The sequence below is a fragment of the Dendrobates tinctorius genome, unplaced genomic scaffold (genome assembly GCF_039654945.1).
Source record: "Dendrobates tinctorius isolate UK_male_01 unplaced genomic scaffold, ASM3965494v1 ptg000174l, whole genome shotgun sequence".
NCBI lineage: Eukaryota > Metazoa > Chordata > Amphibia > Anura > Dendrobatidae > Dendrobates > Dendrobates tinctorius.
The window spans coordinates 13,063,721-13,085,198 of NW_027361841.1; the positions used below are offsets into that span (position 1 = coordinate 13,063,721).

General features: G+C 43.2%; 1 protein-coding gene across 4 annotated transcripts in view; it reads left to right on the top strand.

Annotated features, from left to right (window-relative positions):
• Positions 1–21,478, top strand: part of CACNA2D1 (calcium voltage-gated channel auxiliary subunit alpha2delta 1) — a 1,206,813-nt gene that overhangs the window by 775,900 nt on the left and 409,435 nt on the right. For all 4 annotated transcript variants that reach the window (XM_073551318.1, XM_073551320.1, XM_073551319.1 and 1 more), the window contains exon 7: positions 6,419–6,550. In XM_073551318.1, coding sequence (XP_073407419.1) covers positions 6,419–6,550 — 132 coding nt within the window. The remainder of the gene's footprint in view (positions 1–6,418; positions 6,551–21,478) is intronic.

Below are 21,478 nucleotides of genomic sequence, written 5' to 3' on the forward strand. Positions count from 1 at the left end.
TAATTTTTTTTTTGCTTTTTCAAAAAATCAAATACAATTTTATAGAAATGTGACACACATATATAATGTATGTATATGGAATGCTCTCAATGCTCTGTGTGGACTGTGTATATTCTTGATATTCATGAGCTGCTACTTTCCCTGCTCATCCACTACAGATTGATAGCTGTTAAAGGGGTGATTTGGTACCTAAAATTTATTTTCTATTTATCCTTACACCTTAACCACTTTTGTAATTTAATTTATTACAAGATATCCTACACTTCTCCCTATCTAGCTAATCCCTAAATGTGATTTTTTTTTTTATATAGTACTTCCTGTGACATTTCTGTAATGGTGCTGCAGTGCAGTTCAGTGCAACCTCCACCAGGGGGTGCTGGTGAGGGAAGACAGATTGCACCCACAGCACTACTGATCAGAGGCAATGGTGCCACCTGGAGGCAAAATAGAGGTCAGATGAGCAGAGTCAGAAACCGAGGGGGAACGAAGTACCAGAAGTCACAGCAATACACGTAGTCAAATACAAGCCATAAGGCAGAACCAGATGGGAGCAGAGGTAACAGAGATGTGAGACAGACAAACAGGTCAGAAGAGAAGTTGGGTCACATACCAAGAAGGCCAAACAGGGAACAAACAGTAAGGCAAGCGGGGAGGCAGGAAAGGGAAGATCAGAGTACACGGGAAGAGGACAAAACATGATATCAAGGGGTCAGTTGCTCTAGCCTGGGAGCATGACCAATCACTGACATTGGGCTGCAGGCCACAGCAGATTGAAATATCCCCACAGAACCCAAAACGAGGCAGAGAAGGTTAACTCTCGCACGACCAGACCGTGGAGAGAACAACAAGAAACAAACCCTGGCCTGGATCATGACAATTTCATTTTAAAGAAGTCTCAAATGTGACATCACAGGAGGCTGGGGCTGCACTCAATCTCTGCATTGTCCATCTCCTCTCCTAGTCACTAGTTTCTTGCATCACCAACTTACTTCAATCTACTTACATTGTCTTCACTCTCCTCTCCAGGTCCACAATCCCCACCCCACAAAATTGCACACCCTCGCAAAAATCTTAAACACCTCGATCTACACTCAGTTTGAATCCCTTCTCCCTCTTACAGACATAAGTTCCCTACACAATGCAGATGCCGCTGCCCCTTTATATAACACCACAATAGCTGTAGCTTTCTTTCGCCCATCTCAGTCGACTTACACAACGGACCTATCCATTAAAGTAAATGCCATTCCCACTCTCCCCAGTCCCACAAGCTTGCTGCCCGGGGTTATTCTTGACACTGATCTCTCTTTCAAACCACACATACAAGCCCTTTCCACTTCCTGCCAACTTCAACTCAAACATGTTTCCCGGATCGGTACTGTTATGAGCGGTGGAACGCACTAAATAAAATTAAAATAAAGTGCGTTCACCACTCGGGATCCACCGTGCGGTAGATGGAGTAACCGCTGCTAAAAGAGGCAGGGCACTCAAGCGGTAATGTGCACAGGGTTTTAGCTGCACCCTGTGCACTGATGCAGACTCCGTTTTCTGCACAGAGCTGCCAACAAAAACCTAAATAACGCTGAGCCTGTATAGGGTCACAGACTTCAGCGATGTGGACACGGTATTAAAAGGTCACAGAAATAGCCTCAAACACCAGGACTATCCCCTCTAGACCTACCATAGAAAATAGGATACGGAACGTCGCAACTGTGAGCGCCCGAACAGCTGCCACCGCAGCGCGGCGTGAACTGAGCCGCAGAAGAGACACCGCTACGCTTGCAGCGCGATGCAGGACGCTTAGCTGCTGGAAAAGCTGAAGCTTGGGGACGCTGGCGCTAATACTGGCTGAACGCAAACACTCACACAAATGTAATAACCAAGGAAGGGGGTATTTAATGAGTCATTCACCAGCCCAAGCATCCTTCAGCAAACACACAGCAGCAAGTATGAAATACTAGCGCATGACGGAACGGCCATGCGCACTTTTATAGCGTACGGGACCTGCCGGAAATCTCCAGAGCCTTGAGTAGAACCAATGGAATCAGGAGCAGGACCTGAGCACCTGACTCCTGAACTCCAATGGGAGCTCGTCCCATGGGCATGCTCAGAAGCTGGGAAGAAGGACTTAGCCTCTGGAGACAAATGTGAGGATCTGGATTGCTGCATAGGCATGGTAGAAACCAGATTCCTAACAGGTACATTCCTCAACCAAGAATCTGCAAAAACTCTAGTCCATGCCCTCATCATCTCCTGCCTTGACTACTGTAACCTCCTGCTCTTTGGCCTCCCCTCTAACACTCTCGCACCCCTCCAATCTGTTCTAAACTCTGCTGCCTGACTAATCCACCTGTCAACCCGCTATTCCCCAGCCTCTCCCCTCTGTCAATCCCTGCACTGGCTCCTCATTACCCAAAGACTCCAGTTCAAAACCTTAACCATGACATGAAAAAATATTCAGGATTGAGAGTCCTCAGTAGTTGATACCTTTTAATGGCTAACTGAAAAGATGGTAACACATTGCAAGCTTTCGAGACTACTCAGGTCTCTTCATCAGGCTAGACTAATACAAAATCTGAAGTCACATATTTATGCACAATACAGCCTAGAAAAAATGCAATAGATAAGACAAGTGACGTGAAGCAGAACTATCAATATGGGAGAGGGAGAAACAAATATAAACATTGGACCAGTCTTATCCATTGCATTTTTTCTGTGTTGTATTGTGCATAAATATGTGACTTCAGATTTTGTATTAGTCTAGCCTGATGAAGAGACCTGAGTAGTCTCGAAAGCTTGCAATGTGTTACCATCTTTTCAGTTAGCCATTAAAAGGTATCAACTACTGAGGACTCTCAATCCTGAATATTTTTCTATCTACTGGCTAACACGGTACAAAGATATACATCTTTCCTGTAACCATGACATACAAATCCATCCACAACCTGTATCCTCTTTACATCTGTGACCTCGTCTCCTGGTACTTATCTGCATGCAAGTTCCGATCCTCACAAGATCTCCTTCTCTACTCCCTCTTATCTCCTCTTCCCACAATCACATACAAGATTTACGCCCCGCATCCCCCCTACTCTGACTCTCGCCTACCACCGAAACCTTCAATAAGAACCTGAAGACGTACCTTTTCTGTCAAGCCTTTAACCTGCAGTAACCAGCGATCGACCAAGCCACTGCATGACCAGCTCTACTCTCACCTGCTATATCCTCACCCATCCCTTGAAGATTGTGAGACCTTGTAGACAGGATCCTCTCTCCTGCTGTACCAGTCATGACTTGTACTGTTTAAGAATACTGTACTTGTTTTTATTATGTATACCCCTCCTCACATGTAAAGTGCCATGGAATATATGGCACTATAATAATAAATAGTAATAATCACAGTCCTCTCTGAAGATGTCCTGCCTCCTGGGTGATGGGCGGAGTGGATTATATAAGAGCTGCACTGGCTCCCTGCTCATGTCTCTGCTGCTGCCGTAGCTTCTAACTGTGAGAGACATCATCAAGGAGGGAGATAGAAGCAATCAATGACACCAGCGCCATCCCACAGCTTCTAGTAATGCCCTCAAAGGAGTCATCATCAGTTAACGATGCTAGTGTCACTCACAGCTTCGAGCTGCACCTTCAAATGAGTAGTCATTAAGGGCAGTGCTAGAAGCATTGATGATGGCTTGTTTGAGGGCACTACTAGAATATTTTGGTCACGTGAAATGAACTTTTTATTCACCCATGCAACTTTTCAGCTCCAATAAGCATTTCTCAAGCAGTATTTTCCAGTTTGATTTATTATGTTTTTACTCTTCTGTTAAGTGCATAATATTGATTTGCAAAGAAACATTCAGTATAAAGTTAGTCAAGGTTTCGATAAGTCATGTAATAAATACAGAAAAAAAATCAAGTGTATGAAGTAGCAGCTGGGAAAATGCAATAAGTTATCTGATTGACTTTTTAAAAAAATTTCCTTTTGTTCACTCCATCAGTTTGAACAATAAAAGTGTGGGAGTTTATAAACTGAAGGCCACATTTTGAAAGAAACAATCTGTCATATTTGCAATTAATTCATCATTCAAATCATATGTAAAACAATTTCCAAAGAGAAAGTACAGATAAAATACGTTTATTATTGTTTAGTATATATTTTGTGGTGTTCTATCTTCAATTGATTTTCAGAATTCTAATGTTGATTTTTATTTAAGGGAGTATACACTTAAGGGAGTATAAGGGAGTATACACTTAAGTGTAGATATTTTTACCCCTCAAAGTGCTTATAAATTTTTATGTACAGCAAGGAATAGTGGAATTCAGATGAGCCCACATGTGGGTGTCCTGAGGAGAGTGTCATTATTGACTTTGAAACGCGTTGACAATAAACCACTTTTCATTTAATCATCTTGTCTTCGTATCTTGGAATCAGCAACGCATCTGAAAATTCACTTTAACTTGTAAATTACGATGTCATCTTCTGTGGATATTGCCACAGCTGTCAGTTATGCCATATAGAGGTGGGTTCACACAACCCTTTAAGATGATATACCTACTTGGATAAGACCCTATTGAATGACCTGCTGCAAGACCTGCAGTGATATCATCTAGGTTACCATGGATTACTGATACTGCATTCCCAGTTGGACTGAACTGCGGTGACTTCAGCACTTTGAGAAGTCACTGAGTTCATTGTAGTTCAGCTCAGTGAGTTCACCGCTGCTTCTCAGGTGCAGGTACATTACACATCGATGACATCCCTGTGTGTCATCCATGTGCACTTGTGCGGGACATTTTGTGGCCCTTGCTGCTGTTAAAAAATGGACATGTCAGCGTATTTTTCCCACAGACACGGGGTGGAAACACACTGACATGCACAGACCTATTCACTTGAATGGGTCTATGTGTGTAAGGGTACCGTCACACTTGGCGACGCACCAGCGATCCCGACAACGATGCGACCTAGTAAGGATCGTTGGTGCATTGCTTCGAGGTAACTGGTGAGATGTCAAACAGTCAGATCTCAACAGCGATGCAGCAACAATACAGAACGTTACAACGGTCATTGGGACTGTCTCTCAGACCTGTAGTATTGCGGTAGTTCGTCGTTGTCCCTGTCAAGCACAGTGATGCATGCTGGCCAGCGGGACTCCAGAGATAAAAAAATGGCCCAGGACATTCGAGCACGATCAGCAACATCGCAGCAGGGGCCCGATCGCCGCTATGTGTCACACGTAGCAACATCGCAGGCAAGATCGCTGTTGCATCACAAAATCGGTGACACAACAACGATCTAGCTAGCAATCTCGTTATGTGAGACGGGAGCTTAAGTGTCAACGATAAGTGTGAAAATTGTCACCACACGTACTGGACACACTACCTTGTGAAAAAGGTCTAAGGAAGAGGAGTTTCACAGGCCTAAAGGTGTGGTCATGCTGGAATTACCATAATGCCTTGCAGCTGTTTGTAACTTAGCATAGCACAGTTAATCAGATACTATGATAGCCTGTATTAAAGCAGGAAATGCACCAGCCATTTTATAGTGAATCTGGATAAGAGCGTATTATTGAGATAGGGAGAGAAAGCCAAAAACACTGAAGAAATATTACAGACCGTGTGTCACAGGACAAGAGTGAAAAACAGCTATGATCCATTTGCTCATAGCTATATATTTTATATTTAGATTTGACATTGCTAAGACTGTTTGCGTTAAAGAGCTAAAAAGTGTTATACGCATCTTTTCAGGGCTATCAGGAGCTTTGCAGTCCTTGTGATGTGCAGAAAATTTGCTGTGAATTAAATTTTTAGGAAAATTTTGACATAGCTGGTGAATTCAAATTTCAAAATATTCTCTCATCTCTATAATATATTTTGATATCCAGGACACTGAACAGATGCTGTCAATATATTGTTATTATTATTATTATTATTATTATTAGACAGTTGTTTATTTGCAATAGATATCAAAATATATCTAGCGTTACACTGCTTTTCCAAGCACCACAATAGTTTTATATAACTCTCCATATTCAGGCACCTGACCACAAAGCATTAATTTGTTCATGCTTCTGAATACGAATCTCATCATAGCTCAGGTTCACTATGTAACTGACCCAGTGCATGAATATTCATGCACACATAACTGATTTTTCTCAGAGTTATCATATTCATAAACATGAAAATCTTGTTAAGTTACACTAATGAGCACTATGTTGGGAAGCTATTCCCAATCAGATTTAAAGGGCTAATACCACTGTTTCACAATGTCATCTTGCTTTCTTTTTGTATTTGTTTTACTTTGGAATATGTTTCTAGCTGTTATGTTGTGACACTTTTGACTTATTTACTTTTCTTGAAATCATTGCTGTTGGCAATTATGGAGACTTATTAATACCTTTCCAAACCATTTCATTTCTTTTTATAGCCGCCATAGTGCTAAATGAACTGAACTGGACGGCAGCCCTGGATGAAGTTTTTAAGAAAAACCAAAATGAAGATAAAACACTTCTTTGGCAAGTGTTTGGAAGTGCAACTGGACTGGCCAGGTATTACCCAGGTAAATAAAATCAAAATACTGTATATGAATCACAAAGTAAAAATAGGAATGTGCAAATAAGATTTCTATGTTAAACAGATTTTTCTTTTTTACATGTGACTATCAATTTATGTAATATCCTGTAAACTTGCAGTTTTCAGCCTGGCCAATTGAAGACAAACACAAAATGTTCAGTCAATATCAGTTTTCAGGAGACATCTCATTACCTTCAGAAGAAGGGTTAAGACGCAATCTAATTAGAGATAACACAAGATACCACCATTCATAATAGGTGATGTTTGCCTGCAGTACTGCACAATGACATCTGCACACATTACACAGATTACAAAACATAATTTACAAAATCTCTCATAGAAATCTTTGACTGTCTCTAGACTATTGCTTTACAAGATCCACGTAGCTGAGAAAAAGTCTAAACCTGGCTAACAGTAGCTCAGGCAAGTTGAATGAGCAAGAGCAGAAAATAGAATAAAGTAGCATCTTTTTAACAACCTTTGGATCTGTCTGAAGTTAGAGCGACTTGATGGATGATGATGATCTGTAGGAAGAGTGATCTTGAGCAAGCCTAGATAGGTCCACCATGGTCTTCTCCACAGTTATTTTAATAGTATCAAGTCATCCATCAGGTTGCTTGTCTTCCCCTTCGATTTGTTCCTACATAAATAATTAGATTGATAGACATAATATCTATAATTTTCTTATTTGAAACCAGATGCTAACATACAGTACATGTATATGCACTGCTGAACCAACTGTCTTTCAGTGCCGGAATTGTGGTTTCCGCTGCTGCTCACTATGTACTGAGCGGTGAAGAGCCTCTTTGACAGAATGCTGGAGGAATATAGTTAAATTCCTCAGACAACTGCGCAGATTTAGAATGCTATTAACCTATAGATCAACTCCATATCTGAAGGTTAATTTGAAAGGCTCCCTTTAAGACTCAATTTTAGAGTTGAGCGAAACAGGTCGGTCAGATTCAAAAATCGCCGACTTTCACCAAAGTCGGGTTTCGCCGATCGAAACCCGACCCTAGCGTGAGGTCGGCTATGAGGTCGCCAATCAGCGCCCAAAAGTCGAGTTTCAAATGATACTTTCAGCGCCTTTTCTCACACGATGATGGAGGACGCACACTGTGGGCAATGCGATGACATGCGCAGCGGCCAGCACCATCTTAGAGAAGGGCATTGAAGTGATTGGCTGGCTTTGAGTGGAGTCACAGTGGGTATAAAAGGCTGTGAACGCCATCTTACTTCTGCCGATCTTACAATAGGGAGAGGTGCTGCTACTGATTCTGAACAGGGAGAGCGTTACGCAGGGAAGAAAAAAAAAACTACTTCTGCTGATAGCGCTATTCACTGTACAGTTAGTGTGCAGTGAAAGGGGAGGATTTTTGTTGTGTGCAGCAACGCTGGTGGTGATTACGCTGCCTTTTAAGGCTACCTGCATTGTTGTGTGCACACTGCTGTTCAAACTGCTTTTTCCAAAGCACTCCAAATTTTATTATTTTGTCCTCGTGAGTTACTGAGCGTTCATTTTTTCACACACCGTCTAGCGGTGTACACTTCTCACACACTACCATGTACCGGCTGGTATCACGGACAAATAGAAGCTATCTGAGTGTGACTCTGGAAGAAAAAGCCGAGGAGTTTGTCCGTTTTTCCAGACATACACCTTAGAGTCATGTCCGTTTTTCAAACAGTTTCGTATATATCTGCTGTTTGATTACGGTCTAAACTAGACAGAGACAGCGTGTGTCAGTCCGTATACAAATACACGGAGCTTGACAATTTTACATACACACATCGTATAGAGCTGTCTGATTCTCCAACAGTATTGTATATCTGCCGTTCGCATTACAGTCACATTTATACCTAGTCAGCGTGTGTGTGTGACACTCGGTAAATACATATATGGAGATTGTTAGTTGCACAAAAACCATATACAGCTGTACACTTCTGATACAGTTCAGTATATCTGCTTGTTAGAAAACGGTCCAATACATACTGTGAGAGCGTCTGTGACTAACATAATATATACGTTTATTTAATTTGTTTAATACACCTTACACAGCTGGACGCTCCTCATACAGTACCATCTCTCTGCTGGTATTTTTGGTACATTTTCCCAAACATGAGGAAGTATGGTGGAAGAGCCCGCGGACGTGGGCAGGGGGGCGCAGCTGGTACTGATGGTGGTGGTGCATCGGCTGGTTCTGGCAAAATCACAATAGCAGCTAAGGCAGGAGGTGTTGAGCCTGCGTCATCCTCTGGCCCAAGAAGGCCTGTAAGGTTGCCTTTTCTTGGAGTAGGAAAACCGCTTTTATAGCCGGAGCATCAGGAACAGGTTTTGGCGTACATTGCCGAAACAGCCACCAGTTCTATTGCCTCCTCTTCTGAACGGTCGAAACCTGCAAGCACGGAGTCATCAGTGCAGGGTTCTGGTCATAAAAAATCCCTTTCCTTGTGTCATTCACCCCCACCAAAAGTTAAGGATGTGGCAGCCCACACTTCAGATTACTCTATGGCACTCTTTTCACATACCATGCCTGGGTTATCCAGTCAAATCCTGAATTCCCCAGTCCAAGATGAATCTTACATGGAGTGCACTGATACACAGCCACTGCTAGATGATTCTGCTGGTACATTGCCCTCGCGGTCTATTGAGCCAGAATCTGACCCCGATGAAACCCAGGTGCCCCTTCTCGCATAATATACCACCTTACACGGTGACACAGTGGAAGGTGCAGATGACTTTGAAGAGGAGGTGATGAATGACCCAGTTCTGGACCCGGATTGGCATCCATTGGGGGAGGAGGGTGGCACTGGCTATGGTTCAGATAAGGAGAAGGATCCACAGCAGGCATTGACATCTCAGCAGCGGTTATCTAGCAGGCCCGTAGCTGTCCTAAAACGTGGAACAAAAACTAAAAGAGTTGCAGGACAGCTTGACCAGACGGTCAACTTAGCACAGCGTGCAAGGCCAGAAAATGTTTACCATAGTAGGAAGAGTGCAGTGTGGCACTTCTTTGTCCAAAATACTACTGATGAGGCAAAGGTTACCTGTAAGAAGTGCGGAAGGACCTTTAGCCGAGGTAAACAACTCAGAAATGTGAATACCAGCTGCTTGCTTAGACATTTAATCAACATGCACTTGCAAGCGTGGACGGACTACAAAACCTCAGGTAGCACATGTGCACCTGCTCCGACTGAAGGTAGCCAACAACGCTCCATCGCTACCCCCACTGTAAGACCACCGCCACCATTAAGCACACCACCAGCACTAAATGCGGAGGTGTCGCCGCAAGGCAAAAGCACTCAGGGAATCACAATAGTTTTGCAACACAACACTGAATCTAGCCCATCACCACCATTACCATCACCAACCCCCTCTCACTCCATCCGGTCCACCGCTGCATCTCCCATATGCAGCTCTCCAGTCCAGCTCAACCTACCAGACACTCTGAGTAGGACAAGAAAGTACTCAGCCTCTCATCCGCGTACACTGTGTTTGAACGCCTACATTGCCAAACTAATCTCATTAGAGATGATGCCCTACCGTTTGGTTGAAAGTGAAGCTTTCCACGACCTCATGGCCTACGCTGTCCCACGCTATGACCTACCCAGTCGGCACTTCTCTTCTCAAAAAGCCATCCCTACCCTCCACCAGCACGTGAAAGACCGCATTGTCCCTGCACTAAAACAGTCAGTGAGTGGAAAGTTGCACCTCACAACGGATGGATGGACCAGTAGGCATGGCCAGGGCCATTACATGTCCATCACTGCGCACTGGGTTATTGTGGTGGATGCAGGGTCCACTGGGGACAACGGCAGTGGAACAGTGCTGCCTAGCCCACGGTATAGGAAACAGTTGGATGTAGGCTTTCGCTCCTCCTCATCTATCAGTGAAAGCTCATCCACAGAGCGTAGTCGCACGAGCACTACATCCGCAGCTGGCAGTGTTGCACATGAGGTGTCCCACTATCAAACAGCTAGTGGTAAGCGTCAGCAGGCTGTGTTAAAGATGATGCCTTTGGGTGACAACAGACACACCGCGGAGGTACTGGCCGACTACTTGCAGCGACAAACAGAGTCATGGCTGGGCAGTCTACATCTTGAGGCAGGCAAGGTAGTCAGTGATAAAGGCTGTAATTTTGTGGCAGCCATAGCCCGTGCAAAACTCACACACATACCTTGCCTGGCTCACATTTTGAACCTGATGGTGCAGTGCTTCCTTAATAATTATGAGTTAACATCCGTGCTCCATAAGGTGCGAAGACTGTGCTCACACATCCATTGCTCGTCCGTACACTCCAGTATAATGCAGAAACTGCAGCGATTGCTCTACCTCCCCAAGCACCGCCTAATCATAGACGTTGCAACAAGGTGGAATTCCACCCTGCACATGGTTGAGAGGCTGTGCAAACAGAGGCAGGCTGTAATGCATTTGTGGAAGGATACACGGGCAGGCAGTTTGAGGGAAGACATGGAATTGTCGGGTGTGCAGTGGTCAAAGCTGAAAGACCTCTGTAAAGTCCTTCAGTGTTTTGAGGAATGCACACGGCTGGTAAGCGCAGACGACACCATCATAAGCATGAGCATCCCACTTATGCGTCTGCTCATACAAAGTTTGACGCACATTAAGGATCAGGCGTCTGCAGCGGAGGAGGGAAGCCTTGATGACAGTCAGCCATTGTCTGATCAGGGAACTGCCCTGGATGAGGTGGAGGAAGAAGAGGAGGAGGATGAGGGGGATGATTATTTTGGGCAGGAGGATGTTTCTCAGAGGGCAAGAGAAAATGCTGGCGTTCCAAGGTCAGGGACAGTGTTTGTGCGTGACTGTAGGGATGTGGATTTGCCAGAAACTGCTCCTCCACCCAACAAAGGCAGTGCATCATTGACACCTGGAACATTGGCCCACATGTGCGATTATGCCTTGCTGATCCTAAAAAGGGACCCCCGCATTGCCAAAATGATGAGGGATGACGACTACTGGCTGGCCAGCATCCTCGATCCACGCTACAAAGGCAAATTACACAACATCATGCCACAGGAGAACCTAGAGATAATATTGGCAAACAAACAAGCAACTCTGGTAAACCGTTTGTTTGAGGCTTTCCCAGCACACAGCAGCGGTGCTGGTTCTCCCACGAGCCGTAGTGGGCACAATGGAAGAGGTGTTCGTGGTGCACACAGCAGAAGTGGCATTGGAGACAGGGGTTTAATGACCATGTTGTGGAATGATTTCTCAAGTACCGCTCACATGACTGCTAATACTGCATCGATTAAAAGTGACAGGAGGCAGCAGTTGTCAACTATGGTTACAAACTACTTTTCCTCCCATATCGATGTTCTCCCTCACAGGTCATTCCCCTTTGACTATTGGGCCTCTAAACTGGACGCCTGGCCTGAATTGGCACAATATGCCTTACAGGAGCTCGCTTGCCCTGCTGCTAGTGTGTTATCTGAAATAGTCTTCAGTGCTGCTGTATCAATCCTGACAGAAAAAAGGACCCGTCTGTCAACCCAAAATGTTGATGATCTAACCTTCATTAAAATGAACCATGCATGGGTTTCAAAGGATTTTGTCCCACCTTCCCCTGATGACACATAGGTTGCCAGAAAAGTGCCTCGGTTTTTTCCTCCTCTTCCTAGGACTTACCCAATTATGCCCTTTGCAGCAGCTGAATGTCCAGCCAACACATCTACATATGCCAAATTTTAAACCTCCCTAACTGGGCTGCCCACCCCTCCCCCAACGGCTGGGGTCAAGACGTGGCGCACCCGGGCAAGTGCCGTTGCTCTGAACAGATGGATGGGCCCACTGATAGCCGATGACAATGGTACAGGGCACCTCATAGTACAATACAGTGTCTCAGACGTGGGAGGGCCCACTCGCCGTCAGACACACCAGCGTACTATGAGGGGCCCTGTGCCAGTACCGTAACCATGATTGTGCCCCCCCTGCTTGGTCATGGCCACAGCACTTGCAAGTTGCAATACTTACCTCTCCCTGCTCCACCGCTGTGTAGTCTGGGCAGTTAAATCCTTCACAGGGACGGCCACTAGAAATTTGGTGTATTGATCAATTATGGCTAAGATGTAGCTATGGCCTGTCCTGCTGGCCTCTACCTTCAGATGATCAATGGCTACCATTTGAAATGGATGTCAACTTACAAGCGGATGCATTGGTGGTTTATGATCACCTTTCACAGTTGTGATAGTCACAGACATGTGACATTCCTGCCACCATTTTCAATGTCTCCTTTCATGCCAATCCAATAGAATCACCTATGGCCTGTGGCTTCTGTCTTTTGCACTCTAAAATGACCAGACACATCATGATAGGCAGTGAGGACCATGGGTACATCTCTCCCTGTGATCATAATTTGATGGAGATGAGTAACGGTGATGTGATCCACGCTACTGCGATAAAGCAATCCTTTCTTCACCAAGAACCTTTTTCGCTTTCTCCACAGACACAGTAATTGAGGGTCTGCATCGCCTCTGCAACATCTACCAGGAGGTTTTCCCGCGATGAGTAATTCCAAAATTTCTATTAACACTCGACTTTGTGTCTATACTTGTATCCATGTAGTTTACAGTAGCGGAGATTCTTGACTGGCTTACTGAGATTGAAATATATACGAAGATTTAAAAGTATCACAACACTGTATACTGGTGTACACTATGAATACCTTTCCCTTTTTCAACTTTTTTAATTATGGTATAATACATAGTGAGCCTGTGAGTGTCTGTGTCTGACTCCGGAAGTATAGACGGAAATTTAACCCTAGACTGGACACACCTGGTATGTGCTGATACAGTACCTTATTTCAAAAATTTGTATTAAGGTGTCATCTGTATGATAATCAACTGTGGGGGGACCCTCTTCTTGCCGCAGACAAACACGAGACTGAGACAGAGTTCTTATTGAACAGGTCCGTTTTTAGTGCCCATCCTTCTGTCGACAACAGCAATTCACCCCAGCCGTTTCACATTTCTCTGTACACAGGCCCCGGTACCTTCACTTCCTTTGTAACTATAATCATGGCATCCTCTGTGGCTTTTCCACTGTGGCTGGCCTAGGCCCAACCACCACAGTGCTGCACCAGTCTGAGCACACCGTCCGTATGATAGCCCCAGGCCATCTTCGTCTGCGGCTACCGTCCTCTAGGCCACCCCCCATGACCGCCTCAACTGTCAGTCCTCTCTGGAGCCTTTCCACTGTCTTTTTCCTCAGCAGAACTTCCTCTTTACTGTGCTCCCTTCACTGACTGACTCTTCCAGAACCTTCCCTCAGCCTTTTATACTTCCAGTTCTGGTAACTCTGCCCACCATCACCTAACAGTTTCTCTGACCAATGGCAGTTATTCAGTCCCACTCCTACACTCTCCACTGCCCTCCAATAGGCAAGCTAAAACACTGCACCCTTTCTCTTTATCTTAGCGGTTTCACACCTACACTGCGCTACACCTCTGCTTCTCACTACAGACTGGTTTGTCTGTCAGTCCACCTTCCCTACATCATCCATAGTGAGTGAGCTTGTGTGGGTTACACCTTCTATACATACGGTGAATCGGAGAAACAAATTTTTACACTATACTCGATATAGCTTGTATCTTGTTATACAGTAACTTTGTTCGACATTTAGCATTACGGTCAAATCCATACTGTGTAAGCATCTGAGAGTGACTGCGGGACTATTTAACTGAGATTTCAATTGTACCCTAAAATATATATACTTGCTATCATGTTATCCAGGATCTTTTTTACAACATTTTTTATTATGGTCAAAACCAAACTGAGTGAGAGTCTGAGGGTGACTACAGAAATATATACCGATATTTTCAATTTGGCCAACACTGTATACAGCAGAACGCTTCTGATACAGTAACCTTTTTAGCTATTTAGATTCTGGTGTAATCCATAATGAGCCTGTAAATGTCTGTCTGTTACTCCGGCAATATATTTGGAACTTTAAGATTACCCCAACACTGTATACAGCTGTACGCTTGTGTTGCCTAACCCATTTACAGCTTTTCATATTCTTGTGTAATCCATACTGGGCCTGAGAGCGTTTGTGTCTGCCTCCTGAAATGTATACGGAGAATCAGAATGTTTACACTATACTATATATACCTTGTATCTGGTGATACTGTACCCTTTTTCAACTTGTTATTTTATTGGGTAATCCATACTGAGCCTGTGAGCATCTGTGTATGCCTCATGAAACATATATGGAGATTTACTGTTATCCATAGACTGTATAGAGCTGTACGCTTCTGATACAGTACCATATATCTGCTGGTATTTTGGGTCCATTTTCAAAAGCATGAGGAAGTATGGTGGAAGAGGACGTGGATGTGGGCATGGATGGCCACCTGGTACTGATGGTGGTGCATATGCTGGTAGTGCCAAAAACACAATAGCAGCTAAGGCAGGAGGTATTGAGCCAGCGTCATGGTGTAGCTCTGTAAGGCCTGTAAGACTCCCTTTTCTGGGAGAAGGTAGACTGTTTTTAAAGCCGGAGTATCAGGAACTGTTTGTGGCTTACATTGCTGAAACATCCTCCAGCTTTATCACCTCCTCTTCTGAAGTTGTAAAAAATGCAAGCACTGAGTCGTAACTGCAGGCTTCTGGTCAGGAGCAACCCGTTTCCTTGTGTCCTTCACCCATACCAAAAGTGAAGGATGTGGAAGCACACACACTTCAGATTACTCCATGGAGCTCTTTTCATATACCGTGCCTGGGTTAATTAAAAATAGGGCCCATCATGTACTGGAGCAATGTAAATGGGGCAGATCAGACACTGGAGCAGCATCTAAGGGGCCCATTATACACTGGAGCATTACAAATGGGGCCCATTATATATTGAGCATTATTGGAGCTCATCATACACTGGAGCATCATCCATGACGCCCATCATGTACTGGAGCAATGTAAATGGGGCAGATCAGACATTGGAGCAGCATCTAAGGGCCCATTATACACTGGAGCATTACAAATGGGGCCCATTATATATGGAGCATTATTGGAGCCCATCATACACTGGAGCATCATCCATGAGGCCCATCATGTCCTGGAGCAATGTAAATGGGGCAGATCAGACACTGGAGCAGCATCTAAGGGGTACATTATGCACTGGAGCATTACAAATGGGGCATTATTGGAGTCCATCATACACTGGAGCATCATCCATGAATCCATGAGGCCCATCATGTACTGGAGCAATGTAAATGGGGCAGATCAGACATTGGAGCAGCATCTAAGGGGTACATTATGCACTGGAGCATTACAAATGGGGCCCATTATATATGAAGAATTATGTGGAGCTCATCATATACTGTATGGAACTTTAGTCACATATAATTATTTGGTATGGAGAAATATATGGGGCTCATTATTCTGTATGGCGCACAATGTGGTGGCCATAACACTGTATGGAGGTATATGCCGTCCTGTTTTTGAGCTATTGTACAATTTAAAATAGATCAGTCATGTCATGTAAGCAGTGAAGTATTTGTCATTGTACTATACCTATATTTCTGTGGCGTATCGGAGCATCATGAGTTGTGGTATGTGTTAAAGTGGCGCACTGACACTCTATGGCACAGGGCACACGAAAACCTGGAGCCAGCCCAACCCCCCCACAACTTTAGCCAAATAACCTCCAGTTTTCAATGCATAACTATTATTAGGAAGTAAATTAAGGTTGACAAGCTTCAGTAATAAGAATTGATGTCGTTGGCATTGAAATGGGCACTGTATGTGTGTTTATTGTCCTCCACTCCCTGCCGACTTTGCTTCCCCATTGACTTGCATTGGGTTTCGTGTTTCAGTCGGCCTCCGACTTTTCCCTATAGTCGGCCGATTTTGTTCGACCCGACTTTTGCGGAAGTCGGGTTTCATGAAACCCAACTCGACCCGAAAAAAGGCAAAGTCGCTCATCTCTACTCGATGTACATTAGACTAATGTCCGCCAAACCCTCCAATATCAATGGGCTCCTCCAACAGTTTAATGTGTATTGGCATACTTATTATAAGGAGTAATTTGAAAATCCTAAAATCGATGTCTTAAATATAATACTAGTAAATACCTGTGTTAGAAAGGATTCAATGACCCCTCCCCTCCCCAACACTTGCATGAAATTGCTATCTGTACATGTTCTATAAGTGCAATAATTTTCGAATTTGCGGTATCTGTGGCTGCCGTACAGTAGTTTGAGAATGACTAAACAAATACATTGAACTAAAAAATGTTATATGAGAGGTACATATCAGCAGATACAGCGTTCATCTTTTATTTTAACCAGCCTTCCTTTAATGTTCTTGCTTTGCTCATGACTCAAGGGACAATGAACAAGTCTTACATTCTAGATAGAGAAAAAAAATCAATATTAAAAGCTTTGCTATTCTAAAAGCTACTATTGTATATTTTACTGTAGGATCTTGCATTTTCGTATGGTAAACAAGACTGGGCCTAGACCTGTTCAGTGGACCAAAAAAACCTCCACATTGTAAAAAGTAAACAATTTTGTTGACTTGCCTATGAGTCTATCAAATATTTCCTAATATTCTTTGACATGCAATACACAGGCTTTGGACTGTATTGCTGTAAAGCAATGTTCACATTTCATTTTTTTCCATTTAAAGAGGACCTTTCACCTTTTTTTGTTTTGAACTGGATACAGGATGTAATTGTGGCTGCATAGTGGACTAAATGTTGTTACTTTTTTATTTGGTCTCTCTATTGCAGAGATATTAATAATCAAAGTATTGGCACCTAAAGAGCTGAGTTTTGTTAAGTCAAGGTGATATGAGATGGCAACTCACACAGAGAGAAGTAGTATAGCCCTTTAGGCACCAATACTTTTATTGCTAATATCTCCACAACAAAGAGGAGACATTTAAAAATAAAATATTTTGAGACTGTGCACAGCCACTATTGCATATTGTGTCCAGTTCAACATGAAAAATGTGGTGAAAAGGAGTGAAGCTCCAGATGTATACTATACTGATGCTGTAATAGATAGACCAATATGATATGTGGTTTAAAATACATTGTGAGCTTGTCATGACTCATCCATGAGACTGAAGCCTGTGACAGAATACACTTCCCATAAAACTTTATGTTGAAAAACTTAAACATCTAACACACATAATTTTACTAGACTACATGATGTGTAACATAGTCTTGTTTACTTTAGCAATTTATTCCCCAATTCTACAGTACATTGACTATATAGTCCAAATGGAGACCTCGACGCTCTTTTATGGTCCTCATCTGACAAAAAGCTCCACGGGCACAACTGTTTTTCTTCCTTGTCTACACCGTAAATATTTCAGTTCTTATACTGGTGATTAAGCCTCATAGTAGTTTGACACATCCTGTTTTATAGAGATCACTTCTTAGCAGTTATCTTGATAGGCAGTATTACAATGAGAAGAAACACCTTCTAATATGAAAATCGAGGCAGATAATACATTGACAATAGGTGATAAATGCATTTGTCTTCCTGCTGCCTTCACTACTCAGTGACACATCTTACCAAACATGATATTATAATATAGAAGTTGATACATTTTGTCTTAATTTTTTTATGCCCAGTTACAGAATTTCATTGTTTTAAGGTTGAAATAAGACACAAGTTCATTGAGTTCAACCTGTACCCCAACATGTTGATCCAAAGGAAGACAAAAACCCTATAACGCAGATGTTAACTGCCCAATAATAGGGGAAAAAAATCCTTCATATCTCCACCTTTGGCACTACAACTAGTTCCCTAGAAAAATGTTTATTCACAGAATCTAGTATTATAGTTTTCAAAAAAACATCCAGGCCCTCCTTGAACTTTTTTAGTGGATTAATCATTATGGCATCATATGACAGAGAGTTCCATAGTCTCAATGCTCTTAAAGTAAAGAATCGCCATCCATGATGATTAAACCTTCTTTCTTCTAGATATTAGCAGGTTTAGGTGTAAAAGGTTCATTAGAAAGGTCTCTGTGCTAATCTTTCATATATTTGTGCATTGTAATAAGATAGCTCTTAACTCTTGGTTTTTCTAAACTGCATAACTCCAAGTTTGATATTCTGCCTTGGTATTGCGGCTAGAGATGCGTGGACACATGGATGTTCGGGTCCAGTGGGTTCGGCCGAACAGTTACAAAAAAGTTCGGGCTTGGGTACCAGAACAGAACCTAGACCTGAACCCACATTCCATTCACTTAATTGGGGGTCTGAACATCAAGTGTTTGCCGCGCTGTCATGTGCATTACAGCATGGCAAATGCTTCTTCTGATCAGCAGTAAAATCATTACCGCCAATCAGACAGCCAAGGTTCTCAAGCTGTCAAAAGACAGCATGAGCCAGCAGCCATAATCAGAGATATTAAAGTTTACCTCCGGCCATTGGTATCAGCTGATGGGACTACTGTTGCCATTAGCTGACAACTGCTGCCACTAATAAAAGTGAAAGTAGGAGCGGCTGATGGCAGTATTCATGAGCGCTGTAACTAAATAATTTAAAAAAAACCCATCATGGTTTCCCCTGTATTTTTGATAACCAGCCAGGCAAAACACACAGCTGGGGGCTGCAACCCTCAGCTGTCAGTTTTAGCAAAGCTGTTTATCAAGAATAGAGGGGGTCAACACACCATATTTTTTAGTTATTTAAATAAATAATTTTAAAAAACGGCCTTGCTAAGCGGGCAGCTGGGAGCTGGTATTTTCATGCTGGTAAGGGGTCATGGATATTGGCCCCCCAGCCTAAAAATAGCAATCCGCAGCCACCAAGAAAAGGTGCATCTATCAGATGCACCAGTCCTGGTGTTTTTCCTGGCTCTTCCCACTTGCTCTGTAGCGGTGGCAAGTGGGGTTCATATTTGTGGGGTTGATGTCACCTTTGTATTGTCAGGTGATATCATGCCCATGGATCAGTGATGGAGAGGCATCTATGAGACACTTATCCATTAGTAATCCTATAGTTATATGGTAAGTAAAAATACAACTAGAATAAAGTCTTTTATTTGAAATACAACAAAACACACTTTTCCATTTTTATTTTAAAACAAACACAATTATATTAACGCCCATTCCATTGAATCCCTCGTCTCCTGTAATAAAAATAGTAAAAAAACAACATTATCCCATCATTTTGTCTCATGCCGTAATCCATGTCTGGAGTATAACCAGTTTTCATCCTGGACGATGCCAAGATGTGACCCTCCAGGCTGAGAACTACTGAGGAATGAACTTCTGAGAGCTCATCCTCAGTGACTAGCGGTTATGTCATCGAGGTTGAAAACTATTTATACCCAGACATGAATTACGGCATGGGACAGAATGACAGACAGGTGAGGGAAATTGTTGCTTTTATTTTTGTTTTTTTTACAGGAGATGAGAGCTTCAGTAGAATGGGCGTTAGGTGAGTATAACTGTGTTTGTTATTTTTAAATAAAAGTGTATTTTTTTATTTTAAATCGGGGACTTTATACTTGTTGTGTCTTTATTTACAATATACAGTAACTATAGGATTAGTAATGGATAGGTGTCTTATAAAAGCCTCTCCATTACTAGGTTGTGGGCTTTATGTCACTGGACAATATAAAGGTGACATGAACTCGACTCGCCACCGCCAGAGGGCAAGAGGGAAGAGGCGGGCAAAGTGCCATAATTGGCGCACCTAATAGATGCACTTTTTCCGGCCAGCTGCAGACTGCTATTTTTAGGATGGGAGGGTCAATTTCCATGGCCCCTTAGCCTCAGAATACCAGCCCACAGCTGTCTGCTTAAGCTTGGCTAATTTTCAAAAATAGGGGTGACCCCACACTGTTTTTTTAAATTATTTATTTAAATAATTTTAAAAAAGGCGTAGAGACCCCTCTATTCTTGATCCTTGATTTTTACTTCCGATCGTAGCTGCGGGCTCTTGCTGTCATTTGACAGTGGGGAATCCTGCTGTCTGACGGGTGGTAATGATATTACTACCGATCAGAGGCAGTGTTTGCCGCACTGTCATGCACATGACAGCGTGGTGAACACTGGATGTTCAGGCTACCCATTCAAGTGAATGGGGTCTTGGTTTGGGTACTGTCCTGTTAACCAAACCTGAACTTTTTTTAACCGTTTAGCCAAATCCACTGTACCCAAACATCCAGGGGTCTGAACATCTCTAGTCATAAGCACGTGTGCCTCTTTTAATGCATCCCATGATTATATTTTCCTTGGCAGAAGATGCCTGGCATGAGTCAGTAAAGGTAAGTTTACTGTCCAACCATAAATCCAAATTTAGTAGATTGTCCTTTCCCTTTCCCATCAATTCCAGATCCTCATTTACCTCCCTAATCTGCTACTGCCTCTCTGGCATGTCACGTGGTACATATAGAATGCTGCTGTTGACATCCTTGATTTAAGTAATAATTCCTTGAAATAATTTTTAAAGACCTTCCATTCTCTTTTAACTTTGTCAATGGTACCAATTTATAACAATCGCTGGGTCCTCACCAGCCTCTCCTAGTAATTTGTCAACCTTATCTTTGATGTGCCAAGCTTGAGTGAAAGAAGGGCAACACACCGTTCAATGATCCCGGTCTTTGTGAAATATTGCCTTGTCTGTTGCCCTAATAATTGAATCTTCCACTACCAGCACCTATCTGGCTGGCTTTGTGCTCCTTGGTCCCCTCCTACTAAAGGTGACATTCCATTAGCTTTCAGAGGACATGTCTTTCTGCAGCAGTGCTAACCTTGTACAGTTGTCCCCCTCCTATTCCCCCTTTTTGCTAAATTGTTGGGCTGTGCCGGATCAGGATAATACTCCCTAATAATCTTCCTTCTCCCCCACCTTTTGTCACTCAACTAGCTGTCACATTTTTTGCACCACCATGCTATCAGCCTCCCCCACATCTACCAAAGCGAGCACCTGTTCAAC